This window comes from Ips typographus, linkage group LG2, assembly GCF_016097725.1.
Source record: "Ips typographus isolate SLU linkage group LG2, UJ_Ityp_2.0, whole genome shotgun sequence".
Taxonomy (NCBI): Eukaryota; Metazoa; Arthropoda; class Insecta; order Coleoptera; family Curculionidae; genus Ips; species Ips typographus.
Window position 1 is genome coordinate 10,560,488 of NC_138423.1, and position 19,055 is coordinate 10,579,542.

General features: G+C 32.5%; 1 protein-coding gene across 1 annotated transcript in view; it reads left to right on the forward strand.

The window, feature by feature from the left end:
- The window catches only part of LOC145725098 (neural cell adhesion molecule 2-like), a 416,642-nt gene that overhangs the window by 369,615 nt on the left and 27,972 nt on the right, over window positions 1–19,055 (forward strand). The window contains exons 7-11 of the mRNA XM_081973698.1: window positions 2,165–2,309; window positions 2,438–2,568; window positions 12,368–12,527; window positions 12,926–13,023; window positions 14,577–14,772. Of these exons, the coding sequence (XP_081829824.1) occupies window positions 2,165–2,309; window positions 2,438–2,568; window positions 12,368–12,527; window positions 12,926–13,023; window positions 14,577–14,772 (730 nt within the window). The remainder of the gene's footprint in view (window positions 1–2,164; window positions 2,310–2,437; window positions 2,569–12,367; window positions 12,528–12,925; window positions 13,024–14,576; window positions 14,773–19,055) is intronic.

Consider the following 19,055-nt stretch of genomic DNA (forward strand, 5'->3'; position numbering starts at 1 on the left):
ATTCCTCTATTTAATTTTTTCCTCAATTTCCTTTTTTTATACTTCCTTACAAATTTTACATCTTTTATTTTCTTCTGTTAATAATTCTTCTATGTATTTTAATGAGGTTTTGTAGGTTCTATTCATAAAATATGGGGTTTTATTTTTCTTATTTGTTTTTTTTTGTTTGTACCTATTCCTTAAAAAGTTAATTTTTATTATTGTTGTGTGTGTTATTTTTATTTATGAAATCTAGCTACCTGAATATAATTTTTTTTCATAAAACTTTTTTTTCTTGTCAATTTTTCTTCTTTACTTCACTCGTTTTAACCCTTCGCCTTTTTTTAATCTTATATAAAAAATTGTTGTGTAAAAACTATTTTCACTTATTTTGGGTGTCTTTTTTTTTCACTTCTTTTTTCCTCTTGTCAATTATTTGTTTTTCTTTCATTGTTTTAATTTCTTCTTTTTTATTTTTTTATTACATTTTTTATTCTTTTCTACAATTCTTCTCTCTTTGTAGTAGTTAATTAAAATATTACGCATTAATTTTAAGGCTTTTCTCTTTTTGCACTTATTTTTTTCTCTCCTGTGAATTATTCTTTTTTTTTTCTAATCTACTTTTAAGTCTTCCGCTTTTCTTTTTGTTTTAATTTTCTTATCATCATTTACTTAATCTGTTAAAATTGTTGTTGTGAAAATAATATCCAGCAGTTTGGCTTTCACTTCTTTTGGCTTCTTGTTCACTTCTTTCCTTTTGTGTATAATTCACCATTTCTGCTTTCTTTAAAATTGTTCCTCTTTATTTTTCTTCGTTTTTAATCTAGTATAATGAAATTTTTGGCGCAAAAATAATATTTATTTTTTTTGAGGCCTTTTCTTCTTTTTTATTTTTTTCTCTCCTGTCAAATACTTTTCTTCTTTTTTCACCATATTAAAAAAAAGATAAATGTATTTTTTTATCTGGTAGAATACAATTTCTGACGTGAAAATAATATTCACATGTTTGACGCCTTTTCCTTCATTTTACTTCGACTTTCTCTTCTTAGCTGTTCTTCTTTTGTTCTCTTCTTTCAACTGTTGATTATTTTTTTCTTTCTTTTTTTTATGTCATAGTTAACGCATAATATACCTACTACGTAAGTAAGTAAAATGCTAGAACCTTAGCAGAGTTAGGGATAAGTTGAGAAACAGCAAGAATACCTTTCAAAGTGAAGGGGGTTATTACTTGTTTGAAAATATTTTGAAAACAGACTATTTCGAGTCACAACTAGATTTTAAACCCCAAAAACCGGCTTTTCATAGCCGTCCAAATAATATTTTTTTAAAGTTTGACACTCAAAGTATGTCTCGAAAAGTAAAACATTTCCTACATGTCCCATAAATTTGTTAAATACATATTCTCTAAGACCCTGTAAGTATAAGCGCATATTCTTGATTTTCGTCTGTATAATTTTACGCCCGATATTATCGACATTATAATCAACTGAGTATATTACTACTAAATAACTGAATTTAAGTAAACATTCCAAATTTACAACCAAATAATTAAACTTTACTGGTTTTTGGCTTAGATGTAGAAAAAAAAGTAAATTTTCAGGTGTTTTCTGTAACATGTTTACGTAAAAATACAGGTATCGCTACACCCTTTTGGATGTTGGCTCTATTAATTTTAACGGCAACAAAAGCAGAAGAAGAATTCCTTTAAAGTGTGTATGAAATTAAATTAACTCGAACTATAAATCTTGCGCGCCCTGCCGGCCCGTCACTGGCAACGTCATAAATCATGCAAACGCTTTCTGCTTGGAGTTTTCACCAACATGGACAATACACAACGTGAGTGAGATTGATTTCCATGACAGTGAGGAAAAGTGAGCTTTCTAGCACACCTCTGAGCTTTAAAGTTTCCACTTGCATATAAACAGTGCACTGGAGGGGCTGTAAAGTTTTACTAGGGCAAATCCGAGTGCCTTAATCCACAACCAAATATCTTTTATATGCTTGTCTTTTACGTTTTATCGTTATTAAGGTCGTACCTTAAAATGCCTTTTTGTGCCATTACCATAACCCCCGGGATTATTTTCTAAGTATCAGAAAACACTTAGTGCGTTCATTATGCACCATTGGAACATAAAACCAACTAGATAACGGTTAGATGAAATTTTTATTACGATGTTTGTTTCAGACCGCCAATGATGGTAATACCACAATATCCACCCTTACTTTTATCCCTATCAAGGAAGACGACGGCAAAAAACTATCGTGCAGAGCTGAAAACAAGGCCCTTTCCTCTGACTATTTGGAGGACAGTTGGAAATTGGTAATTCACTGTAAGTTACCCACAGAAAATTCTCCTTTCTTGTTGATATTTAGATTCACAGTCCTAAGGAAAAATGGTGGAAACTTATTTTATCATTTAACCAAACTATAAAATCTCACCTAGGATTCCGTGTTTCAGATACGCCCGAAGCCAGAATTAAGCTGGGCATATCCCTTAACCCAAACGCAGTTCGTGAAGGGAACGATGTTTATTTTGACTGTATTATCAACGCCCATCCTCCGGCTTACAAGGTGGAGTGGAGGCACAACGTAAGTAAAGATAATAGAGGTGTTATGTTATTATCATCATACACTACAGATACAAGAGATTCCGGAGTAGAGCAATTATATTTTTATCTGTGCAATCCTGGTTTTAAAGTGGATTTGAGAAGATACGCTACAATTGATTAAACTGTATTGGCATCAAACTGTCTTGTCTTGTAATGTTGTAATTACAAGCTGGCTCATAGTGGTGTTACTGTAAACAGTGTAGTTGATTATCTTAAAAGGTCAGAAGAATGTAGTTTTTCCAAAATGCTTATATTTTTAACAAAGAAGTTAAACAACCCAGGATTTTCTATGAATGGATTTTGGATTGATTTTAACTCTCGAAGTTTTCAATGTGGCTCATTTGATTAAATTATTATTTAAGTGATTCCAATAACGTTCTAAAACTAGCCAAAAATTTCCTATACAAAAAAAATTGTGGAAGACAACCAAAAAAATCAATGACGAGTATCAGAATACAGGAAAGCGTTTATTGGGCAATTCCGCATAAAAGCGAAGCAAAGAGAAACAAGGATGATAACCCGGCGACACGTGTTTCTGCTTTTTGGCTTCATTATTCACGATACGTGGACACGATATGTGGATCTTCTTGCGGAAATCACAACTGTGTCGGTGCTGGCCGTTTGTGATATACATGTTTGTTTTTGTCCCTCTTTTCCAGGTTAGACCCGTATATGTTTCACTATGTGTATGTCAACGCCTGATGAAACCAAAAAGCAGAAGCACGTGTCGCCGGGTTATCATCCTTGTTCCTCTCTGCTTCACCTTTATGCGGAATTGCCCAATAAACACTTTCCCGTAATTCATTACATCCGCGTTAAACTCTTCCAAGTAATCGGAAATTTTCAAATGTTATAACGGCATATTATTGGACTCTAAATTGCGCAACTTTTCTCTAATTTAACCGACGTTGTATCTCTTGCCGTTGTTGAGATCCCAATGGTGGCTCGAATCTGAACACCCTGTAGTAAGATTTGGAAAGACGACCTGTTGTTCTGGACAGCAAGCGTAACATTTTTTTTCGCTTGCTACCCTTGACAACCCGCGTAAATGTAAACTCCTCGGAAAACGGTTCGAAGGGTTTTTCGGGGGTAATATCCCTAGTGCATTTAATTTTTCCGGAAAAATTCGGAAAAACGAGTTTCTAACTACTTAGAAACGAGTATTCCAATTTTTCCACAGGAAAAATTAGATGCACGAGGGATATTTGGTAAGCTTATTTCCTGAGTTAAATAAACATTTTATTTTAATTAAAACAATAATAACAATAATTAATAAGAACAATAACTTTCAAGCTAGAAAGGGTAACACTATTCTTTATGTTGTTGTGAGGAGTGTGCAATTTTTTCGATATTTTTAAACGGAAAAACTGCTGACAGCTAAGTTGACAGTTGTTGACAACTATTCTACTATTCTAACATCAGTAAGTGTTGTTTAGGTCAATACCGCGGGACGATTTTGAACGTTTCTTAATTTACGCCATGTGTCCGAAGAAATATCCATTTATCCGGAAATGAATATAACAGTGTGCAATTAAGCCATATCATCAGGTTTATATCTGCCATACAAATGTCGTTGTATGTTCAATATTATCTATTACTGGTCTGCCATTGACAGACCACAAGAAATTACACTGGGTGACGCAAACTTTGAGATAGAACAAAAAACTAAGTTTTTGGGAATGATCTTAGATAGCAGCCTCTCCTGGCAGCCCCATGTAGACAGTATTGTGAGTAAACTGCATACGATATGTTATTCGATGCGCGTCTTAACCGGATATCTGTCGTTACAGACTAAGAAAATGATTTACCACGCCAATTTTGAGTCGCGTATCAGATATGGTATTATTTTTTATGGGCAAAGTACTGATATTGGAAGGGTTTTTGTTTGTCAGAAAAGAGTACTTAGGATCATATTACAAATGAAAGTAAACGAAACATGTAGGGGAAAATTTAAAACAAACAACTTAATGACGGTTCATGCCATTTACATACAGGAGTGCATTTTATATTTTTTTAAAAATAAGTTAACGTTCCAGCAACATATGCCACAGAATAATTATGTAACGCGAAATCTCGAATACTCTTTTCCTAGGCACAGGCTTACGCTATACGAGCATGGACCTTACTACAATGCTATAAAATGTTATAATAAACTACCAAGAGACATTAAACTTATCACGCAACTGAAACCATTTAAAACAGCCGTATATAAATTCCTTGTACACCTAGAACCATATTCTTTAAAAGAGTACTTAGACTAAAAGTAGAATGTTTCATTGTGTTGTTTTAGCAACTAGGCGTAGGTATAATAGAAAACAGTGTCTTTTCTGTTGTTTTTGACGTTATTTCCTTTTATGTTAACATAATTCGAAATAAAGATATTTATTATTATTATTATTATTATTACAAAATCTGAGAACTTTTCAGAACAAGCCTTTCAGCTTATAAAGCATGGATAAGACCTTACAGGATATCTAGAGACAGAGTTTTTCCAGTTTTTTTAATTTTTTTAATAAAAATTGGTCATCCTATTTAAATAATCATAATTTGGTTTGCGACTGAAATTTGGGACACCTTGTATACTAATGGACTATCTAAAAATAAACTATACATAAATATCTGCTTGCTGTTGAGATTTCACTCAATGAAAAGGGCCTATCAAGAACATTGTTGATTATGTCAATCCAAACTTTAACTCTAGCATTATACATACCATTGTTGACTTTCTATTTGAACTCTTTTAAAGTTTTTTGATTTGAAAATTTTGAAAGCAGAAGCGAAATATTTATTCAGTTTCTGAACACTTGTTATAATATATTTCTAACTATTTTCTTTTATTTATTCTTAAATAAGGGAAACAAATAATCTTTCTGACAAGGTAAAAATAAAATATTATTCGTATTTAAAAAAGTAGAAGTTTAGTTCAGAAGTAGATTCTGGCAGTTTCGATATAAAAACAAGAAAATTAAACCACCCTTGACAATAGACTATAGCGCTAACAATAAACTATTCACTATTGTTCGTTTAGAAAAAAAGTCTAAGTTATGTTTGACATATGTTAAACCTTGTGGGCACTTATAAGTAAAAACGAAATCGGCCATATTAGTTCATTCTGCAATAACTCAAAAAAATAAGACCGTTTACTAATCTGCAGCACACCCTAAAATTAGAACTAGATTCAGATTGGTTTTTGTAGTCATCATTTACCTTTCTGCCACATTGTAACGTCATCTCATTTTACTTTGATTTTTGCCATACATACTAAGCGTCACAATATAAAAAACTCCAATTTTCTATAACTACCATCAATCAAATCATTGAAATTCAAATTTTTGCACCGCCGGTGTTATTACGAAACATTTGTTTGTAAGGACTAAAATCTGAAAGTCAATGTACGCAAAAAAATATACTAAACCGTCCTTTATCTTCAACACCCGTTTTATTCCAGCACCCTTCATTCGTAACCCGAATATTCTGTTACATTCTTGAGTTAAATTCCGTTTTGAAAGTATTTTCTCCCGCGTTTTTTGTAAAAGCCTCGTTGGGGGTTTATTAAACAGAAATCACTCTCGGCGAAAAATAAACTCTAAAATTCGCACCTTTTATGTGTGCACACCTACATCGAATTTTAAGACTCATAAATTGTTAGGAAATAACTCGGATATATCTTGACAAGTGCGGAAACAGGCGTCATAAAGCGATTGATGTTGAAATGTTAAAGTATATCAAATAGCTGTTTGTTTGCCTGAAAATCAAATTCGATGGCGGATTTGATAAGGCATGAAAGTTTATATATTTTCCGGGTTTTGGGTGTATGGAAATGCGTTGTAAACTGGATGGTGGATCTAAAATCCAAACATTTCGGATTTTTTTTTTTAAAAAAAGCTCAATCCAATTTTCCATAAAGCTAACGAAAGCCAGAATAAATGAGCATTTTTATGGCTTTATAGTAAGATCGTATTTTACCCTGTCACCGACGGCAATTTGGCAAGCACATAAATATTTTAAATTACATGTTTACTACTAGATAATATTGAGCCAGCGACATGAATCGAAAGATATATTACGACTCGCGAAGCGTTGTATTGCAATCTATAGGAAACCAATCGGATTTATTCGGATTAAAACTATCCAGACCGATTTCCTTGCTCATTTTAGCGAGCATCATCAGCCTACTAATCATCTTTTGACGCTCATAAATTTCCCGACAACCCAGAAGGGCAATACCGATAATGTATCCGGGAATAACCTCCGAACGAATGTCGTATTTCCAACATCATATTTGCGTTATTGTTATTTAATCAGGATGAATGGGAACGGGGAAAAGTCATCATGGAAATTACTAATCCAAAACCAAAAGGTAAAGGCGTAATCTATGAGTAGCGATTAGTTCCAAATAGTAAAATTGCATATCACGATTTTGTTCTAATAAGTATTTGTGTAACCAATGAGTGGCTCAAGAATCTGAGATACATAAAATAGTGATTTTTTAATTCACCTTACAGGATATTATTTTTATTACAGGATTTATATATATTTATTTCCTCTTATTTCAAATAATATTTTTTTAAATTGTGAACGTAATGACATACAGCAATGATTTTATCAAAGGTTGAATGCTTGTATTCATGCTGGAGAAGTCATTGTGACATTCTCAAACTCTCAACGGAATTCTCAAGTGTTGATAGAATATGACAGAAGAAACTGACAATGGCGGGTTCCTGTCAAGGATTTGTTTCCACAGGGTTCTGTTGTGGGAAATTTACGTCAATGGTTGTGCAGAATAAATGTCACCCACCAGTTGTTGTATGTTTGCGGATGACACCACTGTCATTGCCAGAGCTTCTTAGCTTGCTAATCTTTGGCGACTTGAGTGTATTTTTATTTCTTCTTTATTTCTGTATTCTAATTCTTCTTTATTTCTCTTTATTTTGTGTTACCTCCTATAGTCTTAGTTCATTTAATCTTACCCCGTTGTATTGTTTAGGATCTAGAACGTCGTAGTTCAGCTGTTTGTGAGAGAGAGATTTATGTCATAGTTTGAAGTTTAAGAGAGAATGCCAATTTCATGAATATTTCCGAATTCCCTCGAATCCATGGAAGCCTATGGCCGCATTCGTTTTCAAGCTCCATAAAGCGAGCACAGCGTTTTTGACGTCACGATAACGAAATTTGGCAAAACCCTAATTTGACCAACTATCAAATTACGTCGTAAAAAGTTTATCTCTTAATAGAATAGATTTAAATCCACCATAAACCCTATAATATTAAATAACAATATTTTTAAAATTTGATGTATAGTGTTCTTACTGTACGTGTGCATGTGACTGTAATGTTTCTTTTAGCAATTGTATGTCATATAATTTTCTATTTCGTAATTTTAGATACCTAGTGATTTTATTTTGTAAAATGACCTGCTACGTATACCAAATATTTGAATTAACGTAGTCAAATAAATAAATCTAAACCTATAACAAACCAATTTCTCGGTTAACCTGATTCCATTAGTTTTCTTTCAACTTTAATGAGAAATATGAAGTTTCCTCATTATTACCCCAACACACTCGAAGGAACCTATCTGCGGACGAAGTTTCGTTTTATACAAAACGATTTGACAGTTTAATTTATCAGCGTAGCGCATGTTTTACCTGAAGTTTAATTAACTGTAGCCCACTTTGATCGAGGGTTAATTAAATTTGCCCGATTACGGAATCGGATAGTTCTAGTTTCGTCTGCTGATAAGAACAAGCATTTTCGCGTATATACATATAAAATGCACGAGTTGAGCATGTTATGACTTGCTTTGGATCAATGGAAATCCGTTGGTTTTGCATACGTTTTGGTGATTTATATGCAACATAAACTACACGGCGATATATTTTCGGCATAAATCAGGAATTGACGCGGGAACATAGGATGCAATATTTATTACTATATTCCTATGGCCTGCATATTGTGTTGGTTTTTTAGCAAAAATTTATGACATTATAAAAATCGGTGACCATTTTTTTATTTTACTACAGTTTTCGGTAGATGCAAATTCCAAAAATAGTAGATAAGTATGCAGTTTTCAGAAATTAAAATTCATCAAAGAAAATTATTAGACAATATCTTCAAATGACATGTGTTGTGTCAATATGGCTTCAAGCTAATTTTAGTTGTAAAGTTAAGATTTTTTTTTATTTGTTCTTTGTTATAAGCACTTTAATAGTTCTATTTTCTTTAAAAAACAGCTAAGTACTGTATGATTCCACTGTAACTATATGCGATGCCCAGTGGTCAAACCATAGCAAACCTTAATATAATAATAAATAAATAACCAAGAAAACCATGGGATATTTGCGAGTTTTCAAACAATTTAAACTATTTGCACATTTAGTAAATGGAGAACTTTTAATTAACCGAGCTTTCTACTGCTAGTATTTGTCTATTAGAGGTCGCTAACAGTTGCAGGGCACAAAATGTATTTGTTCTAACTTCTAACTAACTCGGAGTCTGATGAGGCGTTCACCCTTTTCGAATAGGATGCACTTAATGAGATTTTCAGAAGCAGTTTTCAAAGTAAAATTGAGTTAGCAGTTTCGTTAGTGGTCCTGCAGTTGTTCGTCATAAAACATCAAGATAAATTCAGACATTATGTAAACAATCATAAGAAGTTGTAACGATATTTACTTGAATTTTTTCATTAATCACCAAAGAGAAATGCATCCGTTTTTCTGAAGATTTGTGAAAATATAAAGCAAATCATCGTAGTAGCCGATTACGTCATTAGTCAAGTCTTGAATTATTTCCAAACTAAAATATTTGTCATTTTAGGGTTACGATTGAAATATTATTATAAGCATACAGGGTGAAAACGAAACCGACGATGCACAGGACTTTAAAAAAGATCATACAGGGGGGATCGAAATTTATTTGTTACGTTCTAATTCCTGCATTTTTTTAATTATGTTGTTCAATGTTTAGTTTAGAACATAGCTTTGGGGTCTGTATATAATTATATCATTCAAAAATTTTATCTAAATCGGCAAAGCTAAACAATGAACTTTGTTTTTGAATGTGCTTAATTTTGTAATGTCAGGTTCAAATTGTCCCAAAACTTATTAGCATTTTAACGAGATTTGTCGTTATAATTAAAATCAAATCTACGCGACCATGGATTTTATTTTATACCAACATATCGATTCACCAGTTAATTTTACAACTAGAGGATTGTTTCCCAAAATCAAAGAGGATCTAAAACAACATATCAATGATAACGTACGGTTGGCTTCTACAAAGACACAGAACACGCATGTAGAATACAAGTGGCAAGATTTAAAAGAAGCCATAATAAGACTTGCCTTTAGTTTGCTTACTATAGGTATCCTTCGGCTACGGCCGAGGACTTCCCTCCTCCGTGACGTTTCAAAGTAGTCATGTTAGCATCTGCATTGGCCAAAAGAGTCGCTGAAGACTTTCTCAGGGAGTGACTGGTGTAAAATAGAAGAGATCCTCCAATTTCAAAACAACATTCTTGATGGTATCTTCGATATTTTCTCCATTATCAAAGTCACTTTAATCAACAGGTACACGTCGTCGGGAGCTTTGTTCAAAATCTTCTCTATTTACGTCGTTTTAATGTCTTTGATTTGTATCCCTGTGATTTTCTTTTCACAAAGCTTGTTAGTTTGCCACATTTTGACATGTCGATTTTTTTTATTAAGGTGAATATTCGAGCGAATCATTGAGTATTTGGTCCATAGTGACGATGTGACCATTTTTTTTCAAATGTAAAAAGAAGCCAATAATACATTTTTATCGATACCCAAATATTCGAGTACGATTTCTTCCATTTGTTGAATAAAACATTGTGTGTAACAGCCACTTGTATGTTACGTTTTCTAAGTCACTTGAGAATTTATATTTCTCGCATGATTTATTGTCAACATAACACACTGGTACTATAAATAACTATTAGGATCATGCATCATTCAAGTTCGTTATTAGTATACTTTCAAAAAACTAATTTAAAGTTACAGGATCTTCAGGATTTCAAATGAAAGTCAGTATCTCATTCAAGTCCTCAGTCCCCAGTCAAGTCCGGTTTTTTGTTTGTGGTTGACGAATTATTGTTAGTAGTGTTTTCTGTATTAATTTTTTTTGCTAATTGTCCTCCCTATGAGTGGCTTATGGCATTTAGTAAACATTATCTTTTTTCCGGAAAATATGGTTTGCTCTAAATGTTTCTTTGTGTCAGGATCTAGGTTTTTCATATTTTCAAGTCTTAAAAGTTGTCTTTACAACTTTTTATTTTGAGGTATCTGATGCACCACCCACTTCTTCAGAACCCTATGCCATAAAAATTCGTGATTCATCTTGTATAAAATTATTCGGATTGTTAATAGCTATACGATCAGTAAAAATATTAAAACCACATTTCGGAAAAAAAATACTAAACTGTATTATATGCCACTAGTTAACAATAAATACTGCAAGTAATGCTAGTGGCAGATGAACATTTGGTCATTGATGAATATTTGGTTACCTTTGGATTATGTGTCGTTTTATCAAAGAAAGTAGCTATTTTGATAGATTTGGTGTATTTTTTACACCAGCACGTGTAGTTAAAAAATGTAACCTCAGTTTTAAAATTATCAGTAAACTCAGTTAATTTATTTTGGTCTTTGAGGACCACTAGTGTCAAGGTTGGGTAAACTATACCAAAAAGCTAATTACTACATTTGCGACGTCGTAAAACAGCTAATGTCACAAAAAATGTTGCAAAATATTTTGACAGTCATGACAGCACTAGCATTGACACTACTGACGGTAATGAGTATTGAACTGACACTAATGACAGTTAAAGTCTGTGATTAAATGGTACCTGTAAATAGAAGTTGTTGAAACTTTAAAACAATGAAAAGCCTTTTCATTTTTGTCCAGACATCTGTACCTTTTTTTCCATTTATTATTCATCAAGAAGAGATAAATATTAGCATTACATCTTGATTCTTTTGCTTTACCCATTACTTACCCGTTACCATTTTTTATGGTCATTCAGATGCTGTAGCTTTCTTTGCTAATGACTTCTAACATAATTTCACTCTACCGCTTTAAGAAACGATAAAAAACTATTGTCTAATTTACGACAGCCCCAACCCTGACTAGTGTATAGCAAATCTATACAGAAGTGTATAGGTATAAAACTAACTTTACTTTTTAATAATTTTGTTTTTTAACTGACATAATATAACCCTAACTCCTATTTTAAAAAATAATAGCAAATATTTTCTATTAAATACAGAAAGTTGTTTGTATATTAGAAGTATTAATGTGTAAATGTAAAGTCTTTGTACTTTTAACGACATTTTTTGTCTAGTTTACATACAGGTGTATGTACATTTGGATGTGGTTGCACTGGCTTTCTCATTAACAACAAAAAAAAACTATCAACTAAATGATATTGTCTATGAGTAAAATGACACAAAAACAAGATGACGCAACAATACAATAGACAGGTATATCGTATCGTATTAAGAAACCTATTAGATTTTGATCTTTTCTTTGTTTTAGTCTGCTGGTGTATTAAAAATACTATACTTGTATAATTGAATCAAACAACTCTCTTAGTTTTTAGATAGAAGATGAAATTGAAAATTGTCGCCTTTGAGACATTTCCTGTAACAGATTCTTATAAAAAGTAGTACAATGCGTATCAATAATATTTTTCTGTGGAAGTAACTCAGCAAAACTTATTCGATCAGTATACGTTGAATTAAAAACCTTTATAATTTCAGGGAAGACATCTTCAAGCCAACGTGAACGCCGGAATAATAATCAGTAACCAAAGTTTAGTGCTACAGGGTGTAACTAGGTCAACTGCAGGCAACTACACCTGCGTAGGATATAATTTAGAAGGAGAAGGCGAGAGTAACTCATTTTATCTTAACGTCCTGTGTAAGTAATAACTTCTATTTAAATTTATTTTTAATTACGTTTCCTTCCCCTTTTAAGCATCCTAAAATATTTTAAATAATTAAAGGTCTCGCAGAATTTTCATTTAGGGTCTTTCTGGCAATACTAGAAACGCGCCTTTTGAAAACAAAGTTTATTTACGGAAATTATGCGTTTCAAACGGACCCTCCTTTTCAACTTTGCCCTAAAATATCTTTGACTTTTTTTTAATTCATAACTTGTCGTAACTTGTGTGAGAGTTCAGACACCTTTCTCCAAAACGACCCTTTTTGGGGACTTAAATTAAAAAGTCAACCAGTCCGTTTTGGTGGACGTTTCATTAAATTAACCTCCGCCAAATGTTTTCCCTCCAACTTTTTTTAAAGAAAATTTATTTTCAGACGCCCCCACCTGTAAACCGGATCAGACCAGGATTTACGGCGTAGCCAAACAGGAGAGAACTGAAATTGTTTGCCAAGTGGACGCCAATCCCCCAGAGGTAACTAAATTAAAACCTGCAAGTAAACAATCCGAGAAAGTCGTTTGTTTTTTTAATTTGCTATATGGCTAAAGTTGTTTTTCAACATTTTGGTGTTTGTGGTGCACAGTTTGCCATCGGTTTACAAGCAATTTGTTTTTCTTATTATTGTAAAGTTTGATTTTTTTGAACAGCATGAAAAATTGCAGCAACTCTTAACGATTATACCAGTATAATAATTGAAACATTTCGTAAAAGGTTAGAAGATTACACCTTTACAAGAGAAAGGGAAATGAAACTTTTAAAATTAAATAAGAATTTCCTAAAATAACTATTAAAATTATTATATGTATAATTAATTTTTGTACTATTATTTCGGTATTTGTATTGTAAACTACAAGTTACATCTCCAAATTCAATGAACATAATTTTGTTCATATAGTACAGGGTGATTGATTGAATTTTGACCACCCCCTTAACTTTCTTAATTTTGATTTTAGCAAAAAACGTTAAATACAAAACTAGTAGATATTTAGGTCTACTTTATTTTTAGATAAACAGTTATTATACAGGGTGTCCCAAATTTTAGTAACGAACCAAACTTATGTTTTTTTAAACACAACGACCAACTTTTTATCCGATATTTGCATTCTACGTAAAATTTTAGGAATTGATGTAAAATTTCTGTATCGATATTCAACTGTTTCCGCAGCATCTATTACTTTAACAATGTTTCCTCGACTATGTGATTAAAGGTTAATTTAGTTACTAAAATTTGGGACACCCTGTATAATAACTGTTTATCTAAGAGTAAAAGTAAACCCAAATATCTATAACTAAGTTGCTACAACTAATGTTTTAACTAGAAGCAATACAGAAGTTAAGGGGATGGTTAAAATCAATCAATCAAGGACGCTGCTGCGGAAATAGTTGAATATCGATACAGACATTTTACATCAATTAGGCCTAGAATTTGACGTAGAATTAAAATATATAATAAAAAGTTGGTCAATGTATTTAAAAAAAACATGTTTGGTTCGTTACTCAAATTTGGGACACCCTGTATAATAACTGTTTATCTAAAAATAAAGTAGACATAAATATCTTCTAGTTTTGTATTTAACGTTTTTTGCTAAGATCAAAATTATGGAAGTTAAGGGGGTGGTCAAAATTCAATCAATCACCCTGTACATACAGTGTAGGTCTAATATAATTTTTAATTGTTGTGTAAATTGGATATTTCAATTTCTTTACAATGAATTTACTTAATTAACTAAATGGTTATATTAGCTGGCACAAAACAAAGCAATTAACATATTTGAGCATATTTTTGGAAGAAATACGGGAATTTACCGTTTTTCATCATGTTCAGAGCTGTTCATATCTCTTCCAGGAATATTTCTGGAAGGTCTTCCGATCCCACATTTGTTTCTGTTACCCGATGACAGTCAGTTTGCGCAGCAGGTATTCCAGAAAAATACAACCACGTATAGAATATACTACCCGTACTAATATACCTAAAACATACAAAAATATTAACCACAATCCTTATTTGCAATTTTTTTATATTTCAGGTAAACTTTAAGTGGACTTTTAACAACTCGGCAGACTCAGCACCAGTCTCCCCCAATCGTACCACGAAAAGTGGTACTTCGAGCGTAGTGGCTTACATCCCCAGAACCGACCTGGATTATGGTACGCTGCTCTGCTATGCATCTAACAGCATCGGTACCCAACGAGTACCCTGCGTATTTCACATCATTGCAGCAGGTAAATATGGAAATTTATTCTTCTCGACAGCCTCAAAGTGCCTTTTACACCTATCTAATATGAGCTTATAAGAGGGGTGGAAGAAAGTTGGGGTTGGAAAAGAATAATGTATTTTTTTCGGGTAATTGGTTCAGTTCAAAGGCCGTAAAATCCAACGTTAACGGTGGAATTATACAAATAGATCTGCCTTTTCCCTTTGGTATTTAGCATCCGAAATTATTGCTTTGGTGGCATATTTGCCTCGTAAAAATTTCTATTGTGCCGTTTGGTATTCAGCACATATCTAAGGTGAATGGTGTTTATGGCAGGTTTGGGAATATCCTGCCTATATTATGAACTGTATAGGCCATTGGAAACATATCTTTTTTCCCTGCAAATATTGAATAAAATGATCTGCCTTAATCAGACATTTTTGTAAGTTTTTATATTGCCCAAGGGTGGTGGGTTCCAAATCAATTGAATTATTTGACTCATATTGGAGTTAAGTGTCAATTGTTCTTTACAGTGTTGCAAGCTACAAATTGGATTATCAAAGTCACGTGTTGTGTCTCTTTCAAAATTTAAGTTTTTGTAGCTATCTAAATTAAATTCACTAAGTTTGTGACTGTTTTTGGCAGATGTCAACTAGCATTTACAATGTTGCAACTTCAAAATTGCATAATGAAAATTACGTGTCGCGTTACTCTTATTATTACAGCTTTTACAACTCTCTTAATTAGATTTAGCAAATTTTCTTACTTTAATCTGTTTTTTATGGTCACGTGATTTTTCCAGGAGTTAACTGCCCTTTTGCAGTGTTGCAAGCTCAAAAGTGCATCAACTTCACGTTACCGCTCTTATAATTTCAACTTTTGCAACTGTCTAAATTTAATTTAGCAAAACTGCAATAATTAAACTACATTTTCAACGTCACGTGACTGATTTTGACAGTTGTCGACTGGCTCAGAATTGTATTATTTTGACGGGTGGCAACTAGCCTTTACAGTGTTGCAACGTCAAAAATTGGATTATCAAAGTCACCTGACGTGTATCTTACAATTTCAGCTTTTACAACTGTCTAAATTTAATTTAGCAATTTTTAACAGTTCAAACAATTTTTTATTGTCACGTGATTGATTTTGCCAAGGGTCAACTGGTATTTACACTATTGTGAGCTCAAAAAAAAAATTGGAATATTAAAGTCACGTGACGTGTCTTACCATTTTATTTTTTGCAACTGCTTAAATTTAAATAAACAATTTTTTTTTATATTTTTGTAGTCCCGTGACTAATTTTGACAGATGTCAATAGGCCTTTACAGTGTTGCAAACACAGAATTGCATTATCAACATCACGTGATGTATATTTTAGTATTTCAGCTTCTACAACTGTTAAATTTGATTTAGCAAATTTTCACAAATCAAATAATTGTTTATGGTCATATGACTATTTTGACAGGTGTCAGCTGGCCTTTACAGTGTTTCAAGCTTAAAAATTGGTTTATCAAACTCACGTTACGTGTTTCTACCAAATTTCAAATTTTGCAACTATCTATATATAATCTACCAATAATTTAACAAACTGTTAAACTACATTTTAAAAGCCACGTGACTCATTTTGACTTTACAGTCTTTACAGTGTTGTAAGCTCAGAATTGCATTATCGACATCACGTGACGTGTGTGTTTTACAATTTCGGCTTTTACAACTGTCTGAACTTGATTTAGAAAATTTTCACAGTTCAAACTATTTTTTATGGTCACGTTAATCATTTTGATAGGCGTTAACTGGCTTTTACAGTGTTGCAAGTTCAGAATTGCATTATCAAAATAACGTAACGTGTATTTTATATTTCAGCTTTTACAACTGTCTAAATTTGATTTAGAATATTTTCACAGAACAAATTATTTTTTATGGTCATATGACTTTACAGTGTTGCAAGCTCAAAAGTTCGTTTATCAGTCACGCGTCTCTACCAAATTTCAATTTTTGCAACTGCTTAAATTTAGTTTACTAAATTTTCAAAAATTAAACTATATTTTATGTGTTATGGGAGTTTTTTGACAGGTGACAACTGCTCTTTGCGGGTTGCAAGTTCAAAATTGCATAACCCCAATGTATAAATTTAATTCTGCGTTCGGGGCGTCAGAAATATAGCCAAAAAAGGTAAATAAAAACTAATTTAGAACGCTATATTTTTCGAAAAGTTACCAATATAACAGCATAAAAATGCATACATACATTTGAAATCAGAAAAAAGAGATGTTTTGCCCGATTGAGCATATAAAATACAGGGTGTTCAATTCTATTAAAAATAATGTCAAAAGTTTGGCATTTTGGTTTTTGGATTGACTGTTTTGTCAGACTGTCTGTCATAATTGTCGATTCTGAAATCTGATTCAAAGCTTTTTCCAATTTTTCACGTCACTTCTTTTGCATAAGATATGTTTACATTCAGTTCAACATTTTAAGATTCATTCGTGTATTTCGTATTATAATCAGAAGACGTTATGTTTTCATTATACTACCTACTAAATTAATTAAATACATATACATAGTAGTTTCTTATTAGAAATTGTAAAATGTGATTTGAGCCAATTCCGCCCCTGCACCAAACACTGTTTTAACACAGTTTTTAATTACAAAAGCGCGCTCTAATTAAAGGCCTTGTTTCGGTCGTGCCAAACTGGGATAAAACCGATTTTTTTTTACTTGGATAATGAGGTATTGCGCTGTTTCATTATCAAACACGTAAAATCAAAAACTGCGGTTAAAAAAAAATTGTCCCGTTTTTGTCCAGGCATTAAATTGACTGATCAACGTGACAATCAAAAACTCGTGTTTTAGGACATTTGGCGTTCGTGCCACGTTAATTAAATAATTGACGTGGACAAGTCAAGTAATAAAAATGCTTTTCGGATTTTCAGAATCAGCATTGTGTTCTGTGATTGCGTTTTTTTTTAGTAAGAAAAAAAATTAATGTACTCTATTTTCAACGTTTTTAGTTTTAGTTAAAACCTGCAAATTTTATTTTCTGACACAACTGAAACCTCGTCTTTGACATAGTTAATTATACTTTTACAAGCGCACCAACTTAAATTTGAAAGTTTTGTCATTGAGCTTAATGGAAAAAATTGTAATTTTGTTTGCACTCCGTGCATGTATGTATATTCAGCAGTCTGCTACCTCCAGCTATTCCCAAATGTATAGTCTGATTCATTTTTATGCAGGCGACTGCTAACTGAATAACAATGAGAGCCTAGAAATTTCAAAGGTAAATTTTTATTCTCTCTGCGAGCATGTACAATTGTCTGCCCAGCTCGAATAAGTCGGTAGTTTCGGTTTATAAAATTACGCAAAATGGGTGTAAATTTTTCTTATTCGATGGGAAACGTCGAGGTTTGCCGCAATTGGAGAGGATTTGAAAATTGAAGATTTTAAATGAGGTTTACATACAATAAGTTTCAATACAAATTCTTCCCGAAAGAGAAGGAGTTGGAGAGGAGAAGACTCTTAATTTTAGGTTAATCAATGTTAGTTAATGTTTGTTAGCCTAACAGTAAGATTTACATAGTTAAACTTAACTAAAACTAAACTTGAGGTTAACGAAAAAATATTTTGCACCTATTTTAATGGATTTCCTTTGCAGATACCTTAAAACCCTTAGCAGATACGAAAAACAAACATGATAAAAGCTATTGGAACCGATATATTAATAAAATGTTCAATTTCAACATCCTGTATCCCAAAAAACAAGCGTCTGCCAAAAAAATGAAACTAATTATACAGGGTGTTAGAAATACGATGCATTAGCTATCTCAGAAACTATAATTGATAGAGCTTTAGTTAAATAAAAGCAAATTTGCGCATTTTCTTGCTAAATAGTTTGGTAAAAAAAATTCTAAAACTTTTCATGACATCCGGAGATATCAGATAAAAACCGAAAAGTCAAATTTCTATTTTGTAGACGGGAATTTCTGTAAATCCCGTGCTACCAGGGAAGAAGAGTTTTAAGCAGTAAAAATGAGTAAATTACTTTTAAAATTGGAAAACTTTATTCTCCCAAGCTTATCTCACATGCTTGTCACACTTAACCTTACTTAAACTTATATTAATTCGTTTGCCGGCCGGCGGGCGCTGTCGGCTGTCGGTCAGTACAGGGTTGTACTTTAGTGTTGCAGATATTTAAAAGGCAGGCCCGTATTAAGTTTTGTTACAGACTCCCCCTTCGAAATCCTCGAACGTCCTCGTGAGGATTTCGATTAAAATTTTATTGGTAGCAAGTACATCGGGTAGGGGGCCTAC